The 17,903-nt window shown below is 48.1% G+C and overlaps 1 protein-coding gene across 1 annotated transcript in view; it reads right to left on the bottom strand.

The window, feature by feature from the left end:
• LOC137304531 (procollagen galactosyltransferase 1-like) overlaps window positions 1-16,942 on the bottom strand; it is a 35,836-nt gene extending 18,894 nt beyond the window's left edge. Inside the window, exons 1-6 of the mRNA XM_067973167.1 lie at window positions 16,837-16,942; window positions 15,091-15,208; window positions 11,490-11,624; window positions 9,065-9,269; window positions 6,474-6,593; window positions 451-527 (exon numbers count right to left, since the gene is read on the bottom strand). Coding sequence (XP_067829268.1) covers window positions 451-527; window positions 6,474-6,593; window positions 9,065-9,269; window positions 11,490-11,624; window positions 15,091-15,208; window positions 16,837-16,850 — 669 coding nt within the window. The 5' untranslated portion in view covers window positions 16,851-16,942. The remainder of the gene's footprint in view (window positions 1-450; window positions 528-6,473; window positions 6,594-9,064; window positions 9,270-11,489; window positions 11,625-15,090; window positions 15,209-16,836) is intronic.
• Window positions 16,943-17,903: the final 961 nt, after the last annotated feature.

The following is a 17,903-nucleotide window of genomic DNA, read 5'->3' as shown; positions in this document are numbered from 1 at the left end:
TGGGGCATACACACCCCATAACCTGGTTCCCTTTCTTTACTCTTTCCTGGTTTGTTTAACACCTCCATCCTGGTACTACAACAAGGCAGAACCACGTCACTTAGAAAACTAAAGACAAACAAATCTCCTTAAAGCTTTCCAATTCAAATGCCCTGAAACCTTTACCACCGAGAAGGACAAGGGAAGCAATGGGAACGCCATCGCCCTCAAGTTCCCCTCGAAGTTACACACCACTCTGATATGGACATTTATCGGCCGGCCGTTCCTTCATCATCACTGGGACAAAATCCTGGAACTCCCCACCTAATATCACCTTCACCACACGGACTTCAGCGGTTCAAGAAGAAGGCCCACCACCACCTTCTCAAGGGGCAACTAGGGATGGGCAATAAATGCCGGCCTTGCCAGCGACGCCAAACATCCCAGTAACAAGTTAAAATAAAATCTTACCTCATCAAAGCCCATCTTATCCGGGTGTTTTGGTGGCACAGACAAGTACTTGGAAGGCTCCATGGGAGGGTGGTTCACTGAAACATAAACAGAGCATCACAATATAGTGTTCACCACTGGATATCAGACTCCAGACACTGAGTGCAAGCAAGCTCAGTTACAGCTAACTATTCATAGAATCATAGACTGCAGAAGGAGGCCATTTGGCCCATCGCGTCTGTGCCGGCTCTTTGAATGAACTATTCAATTAGTTCCACTACCCCCGCTCTTTCCCTGTAAACCTGCAAAATTTTCTTTTTCAAATATATATCCAATTCCCTTTTGAAAGTTACTATTGAATCTGTTCCCACCACCCTTTCAGGCAGTGCATTCCAGATTACAACAGCTCGCTGCGTTAAAAAAAGTTCTCAACTCCCCTCTGGTTCTTTTGCTATTGGCTGTAAAGGGCCGCCCATATACGTAAACTTGCCGTAGGTCTCACACACCTAGTGCCAACCACAGTGTAAACTTAGCCAGACGCACCAAGACTGGCTGTCGCAGAAACCTTATTGTCAGGAACTGGCAGTGCGAGCCAAGTCTTCCAAGGCCAATGTAAAGGCAGCTGAGTGTTTTCACAGGGAAGCTCCAGGGATTGGGAAGTCATGTTCAGAGCTACAGACGGAGGGCACTTTTGTGTACTCAAGATCTATTTGTAACTGTGCACAGTTCTGGTCTCTATATTAACAAATGGATACAGAGGCACTGGAGAAGGTACAAAAAAGATTTACAAGGATGATACCAGAACTGAGAGGTTATAGGGAAGGAAAGAAAGGAAGGGGGTGGCAGTACTGATCAAAGAAACTATTTATAGAACTGGAAAGGGATCAAAGACAGAATTTATTTGGTTAGAAGTACGAACAATAGAGGAGCTGTTACACTACTGGGTGTATACTATAGGCCACCAAATAGTGGGAAGGAGATAAAGGAGAAATTTTGCAGGCAAATTACAGAAAGATGCAAGAACTATAGCGTAGTGATTGTGGGGACCTTCAATTATCCCAATGTAGACTGGGACAGTAACAGTGTAAAGGGCAAAGAGGGGGAGGAATTCCTGAAATGCGTACAAGAGAACTTTCTGGAACATTGTGTTTCCAGCCCAGTGAGGAAGGAAATAGTGCTGGATTTAGTTCTGGGGAATGAAGTGGGGCAGGTGGAGCATGTTTCAGTGGGAGAGCATTTGGGGGAACAGTGATCATAATATCACCAGGTTTAGAATTGTTATGGAAAAGGACAAGGAACGATCAAATGTGAAAATGCTTAACTGGAGGAGGGCAAATTTCAGTGAGTTAAAAAGGGATCTTGCCCAGGTGGATTGGAATCAAAAATTGGGAGGCAAAATAGTAATTGAACAATGGGAGGCGTTGAAGGAGGAATTGGATCGGGTACAGAGTGGACACATCCCTACCGGAGGGGGAAAGGAAGGGCATCCAAAGCTAGAGCTCCCTGGATGACAAAAGATACAGCGATTAAAATGAAACAGAAAAAGGAGGCTTATGATGAATGTAAGGTTCATAATACAGTAGAGAATCAGATTGAGTACAGAAAGTACAGAAGAGATCTAAAAAAGGGGAATAAGAGGGGCAAAGAGAGAGTATGAGAATGGATTAGCGGCTAACATAAAAGGGAACCCAAAAGTCTTTTATAAACATATAAATAGTAAAAGGGTAGTCAAAGGAAGCATGGGACCAATTAGGGATTGGTCCCATGCTTCCTTGGAGGCAGAGGGTACGTCTGAGGTACTAAATGAATACTTTGCATCAGTCTTCACTAGAGAAGAGGATGCTGCCACTGTAGCAGTAAAGGAGGATGTAGTAGCGATATTGGATAGGATAAAAATAGATAAAGAGGAGGTACTTAAAAGATTGGCACTACTCAAAGTAGAAAAGTCACCCAGTCCAGATGGGATGCATCCTAGGTTACTGAGGGAAGTTTTTTTAAAATTCATTCATGGGATGTGGGCGTCACTGGCAAAGCCAGCATTTATTACCCATCCCTAATTGCCCTTGAGAAGGTGGTGGTGAGCCGCCTTCTTGAACCGCTGCAGTCCGTGTGGTGAAGGTTCTCCCACAGTGCTGTTAGGAAGGGAGTTACAGGATTTTGACCCAGCGACGATGAAGGAACGACGATATATTTCCAAGTCAGGATGGTGTGTGACTTGGAGGGGAACGTGCAGGTGGTGGTGTTCCCATGTGCCTGCTGCCCTTGTCCTTCGAGGTGGTAGAGGTCACGGGTTTGGGAGGTGCTGTTGAAGAAGCCTTGGTGAGTTGCTGCAGTGCATCTTGTGGATGGTACACACTGCAGCCACAGTGCGCCGGTGGTGGAGGGAGTAAATGTTTAAGGTGGTGGATGGGGTGCCAATCAAGTGGGCTGCTTTGTCCTGGATGGTGTCGAGCTTCTTGAGTGTTGTTGGAGCTGCACTCATCCAGGCAAGTGGAGAGTATTCCATCGCACTCCTGACTTGTGCTTTGTAGATGATGGAAAGGCTTTGGGGAGTCAGGAGGTGAGTCACTCGCCGCAGAATACCCAGCCTCTGACCTGCTCTTGTAGCCACATATATTTATGTGACTGGTCCAGTTTAGTTTCTGCTCAATGGTGACCCCCAGAATGTTAATAGTGGGGGATTCGGCGATGCTAATGCCATTGAATGTCAAGGGGAGGTGGTTAAACTTTCTCTTGTTGGAGATGGTCATTGCCTGGCACTTGTCTGGCGTGAATGTTACTTGCCACTTATCAGCCCAAGCCTGGATGTTGTCCAGGTCTTGCTGCATGCGGGCACAGACCGCTTCATTATGAGGGGTTGCAAATGGAATTGAACACAGTACAATCATCAGCGAACATCCCCACTTCTGACCTTATGATGGAGGGAAGGTCATTGATGAAGCAGCTGAAGGTGGTTGGGCCTAGGACACTGCCCTGAGGAACTCCTGCAGCAATGTCCTGGGGCTGAGATGATTGGCCTCCAACAACCACTACCATCTTCCTCTGTGCGAGGTATGACTCCAGCCACTGGAAAGTTTTCCCCCTGATTCCCAGTGACTTTAATTTTACTAGGGCTCCTTGATGCCACACTCGGTCAAATGCTGCCTTGATGTCAAGGTCAGTCACTCTCACCTCACCTTTGGAATTCAGCTCTTTTGTCCATGTTTAGACCAAGGCTGTAATGAGGTCTGGAGCCGAGTGGTCCTGGCGGAACTCAAACTGAGCATTGGTTAGCAGGTTAGTGGTGAGTAAGCGCCGCTTGAGAGCACTGTCGATGACACCTTCCATCACTTTGCTGATGATTGAGAGTAGACTGATGGGGCGGTAATTGGCCGGATTGGATTTGTTCTGCTCTTTGTGGACAGGACATACCTGGGCAATTTTCCACTTTGTTGGGTAGATGCCAGTGTTGTAGCTGTACTGGAACAGCTTGGCCAGAGGCACAGCCAGTTCTGGAGCACAAGTCTTCAGCACTACAGCCAAGATGTGGTCGAGGCCCATAGCCTTTGCCGTATCCAGTACACTCAGCTGTTTCTTGTTATCATGCGGAGTGAATCGAATTGGCTGAAGAATGGCTTCTGTAATGGTGGGGATCTCAGGAGGAGGCCGAGATGGATCATCCACATGGCACTTCTGGCTGAAGATGGTTGCAAACGCTTCAGCCTTGTCTTTTGCACTCATGTGCTGGGCTCTGCCATCTTTGGGGATGGGGATGTTCATGGAGCCTCCTCCCCCTGTTAGTTGGAGGGTGGTGGTGGTGAGGGTAGAAATTGCGGAGGCTCTGGCCATAATCTTCCAATCCTCCTTAGATACGGGGATGGTGCTGGAAGACTGGAGGATTGCAAATGTTACGCCCCTGTTCAAAAAAAGGGAGATGGATAAACCCGGCAATTACAGGCCAGTCAGCCTAATGTCGGTGGTGGGGAAACTTTTAGAGACAATAATCCGGGACAAAGTAAATGGGCCTTTGGAAAAGTATGGGTTAATAAATGAAAGTCAGCACGGATTTGTTAAAGGAAAATCGTGTTTGACTAACTTGATTGAGTTCTTTGATGAAGTAACGGAAGGGGTTGATGAGGGTATTGCGGTTGATGTGTTTTGGGACTTTCAAAAGACGTTTGATAAAGTACCACATAATAGGCTTGTTAGCAAAATTAAAGCCCATGGGATTAAAGGGACAGTGGCAGCGTGGATACAAAATTGGCTAAAGGACATAAAGCAGAGAGTAGTAGTGAACGTTGTTCTTAAGACTGTAGGGAAGTATACAGTGGTGTTCCCCAGGGGTCAGTATTAGGACCACTGCTCTTTTTGATATGTCTTAACGACCTGGACTTGGGTACAATTTCAAAGTTTGCAGATGACACGAAACTCGGAAATGGAGTAAATAATGTGGAGGATAGTAACAGACTTCAGGAGGACATAAACAGACTGGTGAAACGGGCAGACACATGGTTGATGAAATGTTACGCAGAGAAGTGTGATGTGATGCATTTGGGTAGGAAGAATGAGGAGAGGCAATATAAATTAAATGGTTCAATTTTAAAGGGGGTGCAGGAACAGAGAGACCTGGGGGTGCACATGTACCAATCTTTGAAAGTGGCAGGTTGAGAAGGCTGTTAAAAAAGCATATGGGATCCTGGGCTTTATTAATAGAGGCATAGAGTACAAAAGCAAGGAAGTTATGCTCAACCTTTATAAATCACTGGTTAGGCCTCAGCTGGAGTATTGTGTTCAATTCTGGGCAGCGCACTTTATGAAGGATGTCAAAGCCTTGGAGAGGGTGCAGGAGAGATTTACTAAAATGATACCAGGGATGAGGGACTTCAGTTATGTGGAGAGACTGGAGAAGCTGGGGTTGTTCTCCTTAAAATAGAAAAGGTTAAGGGGAGATTTGACAGAGGTGTTCAAAATCATGAATGGTTTTGACAGAGTAAATAAGGAGAAACTGTTTCCAGTGGGAGAAGGGTCGGTAACCAGAGGACACAGAGTTAAGGTGATCGGCAAAAGAGCCAGAGGCGAGATGAGGAAACATTTTTTTACGCAGCGAGTTGTTATGATCTGGAATGCACTGCCTGAAAGGGCGGTGGAAGCAAATTCAATAGTAACTTTCAAAAGGGAATTGGATAAATACTTGAAGGGAAAAAATTTACAGGCAATGGGGAAAGAGTAGGGGAATGGGACTAAATGGATAGCTCTTTCAAAGAGCCGGCACAGGCATGATGGGCCGAATGGCCTCCTCCTGTGTTGTACCTACAATGATACTATGAACTGAGAGGTTACCTATCAGGAAAGGTTGAACAGGCTGGGACTCTTTTCTCTCGAAAAGGCTGTGGGCGACATGATGGAGCTCTTTAAAATTATGAAGGGGTTTGATAGGGTAGACGTGGAGAAGATGTTTCCACTTGTGGGGGAGACCAGAACGAGAGGCCATAAATGTAAGATAGTCACTAATAAATCCAATGAGGAATTCAGGAGAAACTTCTTTACCCAGAGAATGGTTAGAACATGGAACTTGCTACAAGGATTGTTTGAGGCGAATAGCATAGATGCATTTAATAGTACATGAGGGGGACAGGTTATGCTGATATAGTTAGATGAAGAAAGGTGGGAGGAGGCTTGTGTGGAGCATAAACACCAGCATAGACCAGTTGGGCCGAATGGCCTGTTTCAGTGCTGTAAATTCTATGTAAAGAGATGCCGACCTTTGTTACAGGACTAGTAACATTATGGACAGCGAGTATTCAATAGTACTAACATTAATTCAACCCCCCGGCATAGAAATTAAGGAATATAACTGTGATTACCCAGCTCATTCACAATGTGTACTAGATAATGAATAAAATCACTCTGGCTATTTGAACCTGATCTGGACCTGTTCCTGGGAATGTACAGGTCAGTCATCATGGCCAAGGACAGCAACAGACATTGAATTATGGTCGTATAACAATGAATCCTGACGATCACCAACAGCTGACTGCTCAGAAAAGTCGCCTTGTGTCACTTACCCATAACCTCCAAATGGGCATGGATGAAACTGTCCATCTCGTCCTGCATGCTGCTGGTTGATTTCAGTGGCACCTGCAGGAACCCAAAGTGTTCTTTATTACAGATATACATCTGGACCCCTGCAACAGAAGCAAAACGTATGCATTATTGCATCTATATTCACGCTACAAACTGCACTGATGTGTACGACACAAGGCCCACGACTATCAATTGAGGCGCATGCACGTGTGTAGTGCAAGATAGGTGTGGTGGAGTCTCAGTGTATAGTGTCAAGTTGGTGACATTATTTGTGATAAAAAAGGCTTGCATTTATGTAGCGCCTTTCACAACCTCAGGACGTCACAAATGGCTTTACAGCCAATGGAGTACTTTTGAACTGTAGTCACTGTTGTAATGTAGGAAACACAGCAGCCAATTTACACACAACCTCCCACAAACAGCGATGTGATAATGATCAGATTATCTGTCTTTTGAGTGATGTTTGTTGAGGGATAAATATTGGCCAGGACACCGGGGAAAACTCTCCTGCTCTTTTTCAAAATAGTGCCATGGGATCTTATCCGTCCACCTGAAAGGGCAGACGGGGCCTCGGTTTAACGTCTCATCTGAAAGACGGCACCTCCGACAGTGCGGCACTCCCTCAGTACTGCACTGGGAGTGTCAGCCTCAATTTTGTGCTCAGTTCTCCAGAGTGGGACTTGAACCCACGACCTTGTAACTCAGGTGAGAGTGCGACCCACTGAGCCACGGGCCATACAGATGGCTAAATAATCAAGCCCGGAGAATCTTGCTGGAGAGAAAGCTTCCCCGACTCTGCCCTAACAATAACCCCGAACCCCCATATCAGAAGAGCACCTCCTACTGCACCAAAATGACATTTTCCTACTCCAGCCATCCTGAGTGAGTGAGATTGCTAATTCAGTCAGAATTAGTGCAATAATTAGGAGAGGGCTTTCCTTTTGTTCTGTGTGTGCCCGTCCACTAGGCTGAGATTGCCACAATAATTGCACGTAGGACCATTGCAGTGACAGGGGGATCTTCCATACAGATTGATTCAAATCTGGGCCCCAGACATCATGAGATGTTGTTCTAACCCTGCGCACCGCCTAGCTCACCTTCAAGATCATCGCCTGGAATTTCCACGGGGGTCTTCCAATCTCCCACCGCGATTTCGGCGGGAGACCAGCCGTTACCCCGGGGCTTCCCGCTGAGGTTCCGCAGGGAGGTCGGGAATGCCGGTGGAAGTTCTACCCTGGTCATTTTAAGGCAATAACCACCTCGTGGTTGATTCTGACTTCCTGCCGGGAACAGCAGAGTGGCTTGGGGATCAGCGTGCAAGAATTACAAGTAAGCGGTCTCCTGAAGTGCGGACACAAGCCCCGCCATCAAACCCAGGCCCTGCAGGTGTTGCTGCACCTGATCTTACCTGGCGTAAAACAGAGGAGGACAGCAAGTTAGCCTGGTGCCGAGGTGGCCTATGCCATGTGGCGCCTAACACCAGACTCCTGTGACCATTTTATTTCTGGTGGTGTTGGTTATAAGCCTTGTTTCCTTCTGTTGCTGGTGGTATACCAAGGCTCTGAAAATTCAGCTGCAGTCCATCGTGAGCAGTGCTGAAGGACAATGGCGTCCCTAGTTTCACATCATGTGCATGTAGAGGAGCTCATGAGTGGAATCTGTCTACAGCAACCAGCAAACTGCCCACCGAATGGCCTTTTCTGACCTCTTCCCACCATGACCTTGCCTGCTACGATGGTCAAGGCCTCTCCTTACTGATGTCCCGCTCACTCCCCAGCCATCGCCCTCTAAATCCTTTTCTTAGTCACTCCCCGCCTCAATGCAATGTGATTACAGCTGGTCAGGATTCTTAAAGGAGCACAGTCACGTGCTCCCAAATCAGAAGCAATTCACAACCTTCCCAAAAGTATCTCTTTACTGTTTAACCCAAGGACTTCTAGTGAGATACAGTGCCGATCAGAAGCAACAGTCACCCCCTTTATTTAAGGGAATACAAAGGCTTGTATTCCCTCAAGTATAGAAGATTATTGGTGATCTATTGTGGTGCTTAGGACAATTAAAGGAGTTGATAGGGTAGATAGAGAGAAACTATTTTCTCTGGAGCGGGAGTCCAGAACAAGGGGGCATAACCTTAAAATTAGAGCTAGGCCGTTCAGGGGTGATGTCAGGAAGCACTTCTTCACACAAAGGGGAGTGGAAATCCTGAACTCTCTCTCCTCCAAAAAGCTGTTGAGGCTGAGGGTCAATTGAAAATGTCAAAACTGGGATTGCTAGATTTTTGTTGGGTAAGTGTATTAAAGGATATGGAGAAAAGTCAAGTAAACGGAGTTAAGATACAGATCAGCCATGATCTAACTGAATGGCGGAACAGGCTCGAGGGGCTGAATGGCCTCCTCCCATTCCCATGTAACCCTAAAACCCGAGCTCAGTGGAGCGCCCAGTTGCAGCAAAACAGCTTTTTGCACAGCCTCAGAATTGGACTGCAACGTCAGTCCTGGTTTGAATGTTCTGTGAAGCCAGGCCCCTCCACAGCTCCCAGACTATTCACAGCGGGCTGTATCCTGCATCTCACCTGCTTGCCGGCACGAAAACGCGAAGACAATGATATCGTCGAAAGACCAGGTGTAGTCTGGGTGTGGGGGGTAAAACGCCAGCTGTTTGGAGGCCTCTTTCCTGAGGTCGATCAGCATCGTGGAGTGGACCATGACCACTGGGAAGCAGCCTAGTCTGTCCCGTTTCCGTATCGGGACGTAGGCTGGGGTCCGCTTATAATAACCCTGCCGAGCAAAGTCAGTAATACAGTAAATGCATTCAACAGTGCAAGACGACTAACTATCAACACAGAATCCTGTCAGATGCCAACTGTAGACAAGGGCAAAGACAGATGGCAAACAAACTACTGCTGGGCAGTGATAACAGCCTGGTACAGGGTTGGAGCATAATGATGCCAGCCTGGTACAGGGTTTGAGTATAACGATGCCAGCCTGATACAGGGTTGGAGCATAATGATGCCAGCCTGGTACAGGGTTGGAGTATAATGATGCCAGCCTGATACAGGGTTGGAGTATAACAATGCCAGCCTGGTACAGGGTTGGAGTATAACGATGCCAGCCTGGTACAGGGTTGGAGTATAATGATGCCAGCCTGGTACAGGTTTGGAGTATAACGATGCCAGCCTGGTAGAGGGTTGGAGCATAACGATGCCAGCCTGGTACAGGGTTGGAGCATAATGATGCCAGCCTGGTACAGGGTTGGAACATAACAATGCCAGCCTGGTACAGGGTTTGAGTATAATGATGCCAGCCTGGTACAGGGTTGGAATATAACAATGCCAGCCTGGTACAGGGTTGGAGTATTATGATGCCAGCCTGGTACAGGGTTTGAGTATAACGATGCCAGCCTGGTACAGGGTTTGAGTATAACGATGCCAGCCTGGTACAGGGTTTGAGTATAACAATGCCAGCCTGGTACAGGGTTTGAGTATATCGATGCCAGCCTGGTACAGGGTTTGAGTATATTGATGCCAGCCTGGTACAGGGTTTGAGTATAACAATGCCATCCTGGTACAGGGTTTGAGTATAACGATGCCAGCCTGGTACAGGGTTTGAGTATAACGATGCCAGCCTGGTACAGGGTTGGAGCATAATGATGCCAGCCTGGTACAGGGTTTGAGTATAATGATGCCAGCCTGGTACAGGGTTTGAGTATAACGATGCCAGCCTGGTACAGGGTTGGAGTATAATGATGCCAGCTTGGTACAGGGTTGGAGCATAACGATGCCAGCCTAGTACAGGGTTTGAGTATAATGATGCCAGCCTGGTACAGGATTGGAGTATAATGATGCCAGCTTGGTACAGGGTTTGAATGCAGTGATAGAAACCCGGCTACACTGCACTGACTCATTCCATCACAGACCAAAATACGCCCAGCAGTGCAGGAAGTGAAAACTATATCAATCCCCACACCATCCCCTTCCAACTCGAGAATTTAGGTGAGCTGATCGTTGCTGTCTGTCGAGGAAGCTCGAGCAGGTGGCTGGGACCATGCCCTGCCATCAGTTGGTGCACTGAAACCAGGCGCCCACCAGGTGCGGAGTGCCAACGTGGCACCACAAGGGCTGTTCTAGTGACGGTGTACCTGAAGCACCTCAATCAGGAAATGTAAGCAAACACTCAACATATCACCTGGCTCCAGGCCCATCATCCCTCTCATCATCATGTTGATTTGTGTGAAATCAACAGCATGAGGCATGCCAAAATGCTTTTGGGGGAAGGAGGGAGAAAGTGAGGAAAAAATATAGTTAAAAGGGATTTTTATAGAGTAAATAGGGAGAAACTGTTTCCAGTGGTGGGAGGGTCGGTAACCAGAGGGCACAGATTTAAGGTAATTGGCAAAAGAACCAGAAGAGAATTTATTTTACGCAGCGAGTTGTTATGATCTGGAATGCGCTGCCTGAAAGGGCGGTGGAAGCAGATTCAATAGTAACTTTCAAAAAGGAATTCGATAAATACTTGAAGGGGAAAAATTTGCAGGATTATGGGGAAAGAGCAGGGGAATGGGACTAATTGGATCTCCTTTTCAAAGAACTGGCACAGGCACGATGGGCCGAATGGTCGCCTTCTGCGCTGTATGACTCTAAAAGGGATAATGGAACGGAACTGAGCCATGGAGGGAGAAGTTAGGAAAGGTGACTGAAAGCTCGGTTGAAAAGATGGGTTTGGATTTGGGCTTTAAAAGGTGAGGCGGGAAGTAGAGAGGCGGAGGGGTTTAGGGAGGGAGTTCCGGAGAATCCGGACAAGGTGGTCGAAGGTTTTGGCATCAATGGTGGGGCAAAGGAAGGAGGCTCACAAGAGGCTGGAACCAAAGCAGACACTGTAAGCTCTCGGAGAGTTTGAGATTGTTCAAGGTCATCAGTTCAGAAAATTGAGGAACTGATGCAGGAAATGGAAGTTGAGAAACAAAGTTGTTTTCTAAAAAAAAAACGATTCTGGCCATACCTCCGAGGTCATTCCACACCAAAAATTGGAATATGCTGATCTCGAGTCCAACATCGGAGCAACGACAGTTTTATTCTCCGCTATGAGTAGGTTTAGGGTGTCCGGGTTGGTCAGGAAGTTGTCTGTATCTAGAAACTTAAAAGAAACAAGAGCAATGGTGAGGAGCATTTAGTGGGACCAAGTCGCCAACTATGGGCTGTGTCAAACACGCACTGTGCTGGGGCAAGGAGGGCTCTGGGCACAGGTCACTGGGCATCTGCAGACTTAGCAGAAAGCACGGCCGGAGTGGATGGAGACAGTGCCTGTTAACAAACAGAGCATCCGGTGGGTAGGCGGCCACATTGAAGAGCAGAAATAACATGAGTTATATAAAAGCTGCAATGACAGAGGGATATTAGGAATACAGGAACAGGAGGAGGCCATTCAGCCCCTCGAGTCAGTTCCGCCATTCAATTAGATCATGGTTGATCTATATCTTAACTCTATCGATCTGCCTTGGTTCTGTATTCCTTAATACCCTTACCCAACAAAAATCTATCAAATTTCCACTTGACCCCCAGCCCCAACAGCTTTTCAGGGGAGAGAGTCCAGATTTCCACTCCCCTTTGTGTGAAGAAGTGCTTCCTGACATCACCCCTGAACGGCCTAGCTCTAATTTTAAGATTACGTCCCCTTGTTCTGGACTCTCTCACTAGAGAAAATAGCTTCTCTCTATCTACCCATCAAATCCTTTAATTCTCACAGAGCTGCAGTAACACAAGATAGAGAGCTGCACTCAGTTCCAGCCCACCAGTTTCCTCCGTGCTGCTCCTGGGCGTGCGGGAGAAGGCTCGTTTACGCACATGAACAGGATTTCCGCACGCTTCTGGCAAAGTTATGGTGGCAAAGCAGGAGCAGCAGGGAGGAAAATCCCGGCCGCAGACTTAACAGATTCCGCCCATCAGCCAACCAACAGCTTCAGGCCTGACTGTTCACTTCAGTTTAGAAGAATGAGAGGGGATCGCATTGAAACATATAAAATTCTGACAGGGCTAGACAGACTGACAGCAGGGAGGATGTTTCCCCTGGCTGAGGGGGGTCTAGAACGAGGGGTCACAGTCTCAGGATACGGGGTAGGACATTTAGGACTGAGATGTAGAGAAATTTCTTCACTCAGAGGGTGGTGAACCTGTGGAATTCTCTACCACAGAAGGCTGTGGAGGTCAAGTCACTGAATATATTTAAGGAGCTAGATCGATTTCTAGACACAAAAGACATTAAGGGGTATGGGGAGAGAGCGGGAATATGGTATTGAGATAGAGGATCAGCCATGATCATATTGAATGGTGGAGCAGACTCGAAGGGCCGAATGGCCTACTCCTGCTCCTATTCTCTATGTTTCTATGACTGGAACAAGCCCCTCCAGCCACAGTCCACGAACAACTATTCTAATTAGACTCCCCGCCTCTCCCTCACAAGCACCTGTTAATCCCATACTTCAAGGAACACCTCCCCCCCTCCCCCCCAACCCCATGTAACACAATCAGTGGGACTGTTCATATCTCCATAACCACCAACACTTCCCCGCCCAACCAAATATCGATCCAACTCTGCTTTTACCTCCACTCTGAATCAACTACCTGAATCCACTGGTCCATTAGCCCACGGGTGAGAAAGAATTTATCTGCTTGTGCTTGAGGATTTTGTGCTCATTCCCTTTGTGGCCAGGAACGGAACATTGTGGCCATGATTTAAGATTTCCTTCCTTCACTGTGTTTTAGTTTAGAATAGGTTTGTAAAACGGTTCTGCTGCCTTGACTTTCCTGATTAGATTTCTAAATTTCCCCTCACCTGACCCCTCCCCTCCCTCCCCACCTTTTTAGTTTAAAGCCCCATCTACAGCCCTAGTTGCCTGATTCGCCAGGACGCGGTCCCAACCCAGTTTAAGCGGCCTCTTTCTGTGAGATTATTAAGCAAATGGAATGTTGGCCTTTATTGTAAGGGGGCTGGAGTACAAGAGTAAGGAAGTCTTACTACAATTGTACAGGGTTTTGGTGAGACCTCACCTGGAGTACTGTGTACAGTTTTGTTCTCCTTATCTAAGGAAGGATATACTTGCCTTAGAGGCAGTGCAGCGAAGGTTCACTAGATTAATTCCTGGGATGAGAGGATTGTCCTATGAAGAGAGATTAAGTAGAATGGGCCTATACTCCCTGGAGTTTAGAAGAATGAGAGGTGATCTCATTGAAACATATAAGATTCTGAGGGGGCTTGACAGGGTAGATGCTGAGAGGTTGTTTCCCATGGTTGGCAAGTCTAGAACTAGGAGGCATAGTCTCAGGATAAGGGGTCGGCCATTTAATACTGAAATGAGAAGAAATTTCATCACTCAGAGGATTGTGAATCTTTGGAATTCTCTACCCGAGGGCTGTGGATGCTGAGTCGTTGAATATATTCAAGGCTGAGATGGATAGATTTCTGGACACTAGGGGAATCAAGGGATATGGGGATCTGGCAGGAAAGTGGAGTTGAGGTCAAAGATCAGCCATGATGTTATTGAATGGCGGAGCAGGTTCGAGGGGCCATGTGGCCTACTCCTGCTCCTATTTCTTATGTTCTTATGTACGGCACACTCAAAAAGAAAGTTACACATTAATTTAAAAGCCAAAAGACATGTGGTAAGTGTAGCAGGCTTGTGAGGAACAGCTGAACTTTGGACCTATGGTTCCCAAAGCTCTCCTCACCTCAAGTCAGGTTCTGTTGTAAAGAAGAGCTTGTGTTTCTATAGTGCTTTTCATGAGCTCAGGACGTCCAAAAGTGCTTTACAGCCAATGAAGTACTTTTGAAGTGTAGTCACTATTGTAATGAGTGAAACACGGCAGCCAATTTGCGCACAGCAAGATTCCACAAACGGCAATGTGATGATAACCAGATAATCTGTTTTAGTAATGTTGGTTGAGGGATAAATACTGGCCACGACAATGGGGAGAACTTCCCTGCTCTTCTTTGAATAATGCCATGGGATCTTTTACTTCCACCTGAGAGTAGATGGGACCTCGGTTTAACGTCGCATCCGAAAGGCGGCACCTCCGACAGTGCAGCACTCTCTCAGGACTGCACTGGAAGTGTCAGCATAGATTAAGTGCTCAAGGCTAGGTCAATTGAAAATGTCAAAACTGAGATTGCTAGCTTTTTGTTAGGTAAGGTTATTAAGGGTTACAGAACCAAGGCGTGTAGATGGAGTTAAGATACAGACCAGCCATGATCTAACTGAATGGCGGAAAAGGCTCGAGGGGCTGAATGGCCTACTCCTCTCTTCCTATGTTCCTTCCTAAGTCTCTGGAGTGGGACTTGAACCCACGACCTTCTGACTCAGAGGCCTGATCCACAGCTGAGACTTTTGGTCAGGAGCTGGAACAAATTCACACTAGCCAGACCAGCCACTGTGCAGTACTTAATCAGTTGTCTCATCAATGGTCCCGGAAATTGCAAGTTCTCAGCAGTAGCAATAAACATCAAAGGGATCTTTATAGACAATTATGTTTTTGGTGAGGAGCAAGGACAGTACAACTATCAAGGCTTCTCCCTGAGAGCATCTCCATTCAAACATTACTGTCCTTACCAGGATATAATCGGCCCATCGATCCCTGGCCGATTTCAGTCCTGCTTGTCGTAGCTTCATCACATGCTCATACCGAGAGTCTGACCAATGCTTCGGACCAATTTCATCGAAGTAGGATCTGGAACCCAACATTGCAAAGCACACACAGGACATTAGTAGCCAGCACACCACCTGCATTTCACATTAATCCCTCCCCATCCAGCCTAAAGTGAGATACTGCCCATCAGTCTCTCCCCCACCCTGCCCACAGTGAGATACTGCCCATCAGTCTCTCCCCCACCCTGCCCACAGTGAGATACTGCCCATCAGTCTCTCCCCCACCCTGCCCACAGTGAGATACTGCCCATCAGTCTCTCCCCCACCCCGCCCACAGTGAGATACTGCCCATCAGTCTCTCCCCCACCCCGCCCACAGTGAGATACTGCCCATCAGTCTCTCCCCCACCCTGCCCATAGTCAGATACTGCCCATCAGTCTCTCCCCCACCCTGCCCATAGTCAGATACTGCCCATCAGTCTCTCCCCCACCCTGCCCACAGTGAGATACTGCCCATCAGTCTCTCCCCCACCCTGCCCACAGTGAGATACTGCCCATCAGTCTCTCCCCCACCCTGCCCACAGTGAGATACTGCCCATCAGTCTCTCCCCCACCCTGCCCACAGTGAGATACTGCCCATCAGTCTCTCGCCCCCACCCTGCCCACAGTGAGATACTGCCCATCAGTCTCTCCCCCACCCTGCCCACAGTGAGATACTGTCCATCAGTCTCTCGCCCCCACCCTGCCCACAGTGAGATACTGCCCATCAGTCTCTCGCCCCCACCCCGCCCGCAGTGAAATACCGCTCAGTCTCTCCCCCACCCCGCCCACAGTGAGATACTGCCCATCAGTCTCTCCCCCACCCTGCCCACAGTGAGATACTGCCCATCAGTCTCTCGCCCCCACCCCGCCCACAGTGAAATACCGCTCAGTCTCTCCCCCACCCTGCCCACAGTGAGATACTGCCCATCAGTCTCTCCCCCACCCTGCCCACAGTGAGATACTGCCCATCAGTCTCTCCCCCACCCCGCCCACAGTGAGATACTGCCCATCGACCCCTCCCCCACCCCGCCCATCGATCCCTCCCCCCACCCCGCCCATCGATCCCTCCCCCCACCCCGCCCATCGACCACTAAGGAGGACATGGGCAGCAATATCATGGGAACACCATCACCTCCAAGACACACACCATCCCGACTTGGACATGTATCGCCGTTCCTTCGTCACTGGGTCAGTATCCTGGAATTCCCTACCCTACACCATCATGGGAGCAGCAATGACGGCAGTGGTTCAACAAGAGGCCAACTCGGGATAGGCACTTTTTACAGGGCAACTAGGGATGGGCAGCAAATGCGGCACATGTAGTTGGATTGAGCGCGTGACCTGCCACTGGATTGAGTGCGTGACCTGCCACTGGATTGAGCGCGTAACATGTGGAGCAGCACCTGCAACCTGCTCGAGTGAGGGGGGAGACCTCGCAGTTGCCACTCAATCTGGCTCTCTGTTGTCGTGAGATATCAGGGCGAAACCGCTCTCAAACTGGTCAGCAGCTCTGTGTCCAAACTGAGAAAGGTCACTCGGTCAATATCTGCAACTCCGATGCAGGTGGGCTGCTACTCTACTGAAAACGATTAAGTGCGAACTGCTGGGTACAAATAGGAACTGCCGAGGGTTAATGATGTCCTGGGCTGTAGCCAGCAGCTGGACTCACTTTGGCTCATCCATGGGTCTCCACTCGACAGAATGGTAGAGTCTCTGTATGTTCACCAGCCACTCCCTCAGCACTGCTGTGGTGTTATCCACATTGTGGTCTGTTGCTACCCTACAGAAAAGGAAAGAGCACAATGTAATAAACCTCAATCACAGTGTACAGGGCAGAGTCTCCAAACCAGACCACCAACAGTCCTGGGAGTGGGACACCTCTCCCATCAATCCCATATCCACCAGGGAACTGGAAAATCCCATCCCTAAAAACCCACCAAGGAACAGAAACATTCCCACGACAAATCCACCAGTGGACAGAAACACCCCAAACCCACCAGGGGACAGAAATACCCCAAGTCCACCAGGAGATAGAAACACCCCAAGCCCACCAGGAGACAGAAACACCCCAAATCCACCTTGGGAGCAGAAATACTACAATCACGACTCCAAACCCACGCTTATATATGTATGGATAGTCAGAAATTCTCATCCTCAGCGGCCTGCTCCAGCCCTATATCCAGCTCCATCACTCCATTTGTCCGGCTCCAGCCTCTCGTGTGTCTCTTCCTCTATTCTCTCCGTGGCAGAGTCTTCATTCATCACATGTCTGTATTCTGGAACTCCCTTCCCAAACCCCTCTCCCTTGCTATATCTCTCCTCAATATCGATATCCTGCTCAAAACCTACCTCTTCAATCAAGCTTTTGATCACCAACCCTAACACTTCCCCAAATTCCTGCACAGTGTCCTGTTTCCTCTTGTGGGACCTTCTATTGTGGTGAAGTTGCTATATAAATGCAAGAAATGCAACGCTTGATTGAAGAGGTGGGTTTTGAGCAGGGGGGGCGGGGAGGGAAGGTTCGATGGATGGAGATTGCATTTATATAGCGGCTTTCACATCCTAAGGACATCCCAAAGTGCTTCACACCCAATGAAGTACTGTTAAAGTCATTGTTGGAATATAGGGAAACACAGCGGACAATTAGAATCATCGAATGGCTACAGCACAGGAGGCCGCCACTCGGCCCATCAAGCCCGTGCCGGCTCTTTGTAAGAGCAATCCAGTTAGTCTCAT

This window comes from Heptranchias perlo, chromosome 37 (genome assembly GCF_035084215.1).
Source record: "Heptranchias perlo isolate sHepPer1 chromosome 37, sHepPer1.hap1, whole genome shotgun sequence".
NCBI lineage: Eukaryota > Metazoa > Chordata > Chondrichthyes > Hexanchiformes > Hexanchidae > Heptranchias > Heptranchias perlo.
This window is presented reverse-complemented; position numbering and strand designations above follow the sequence as displayed.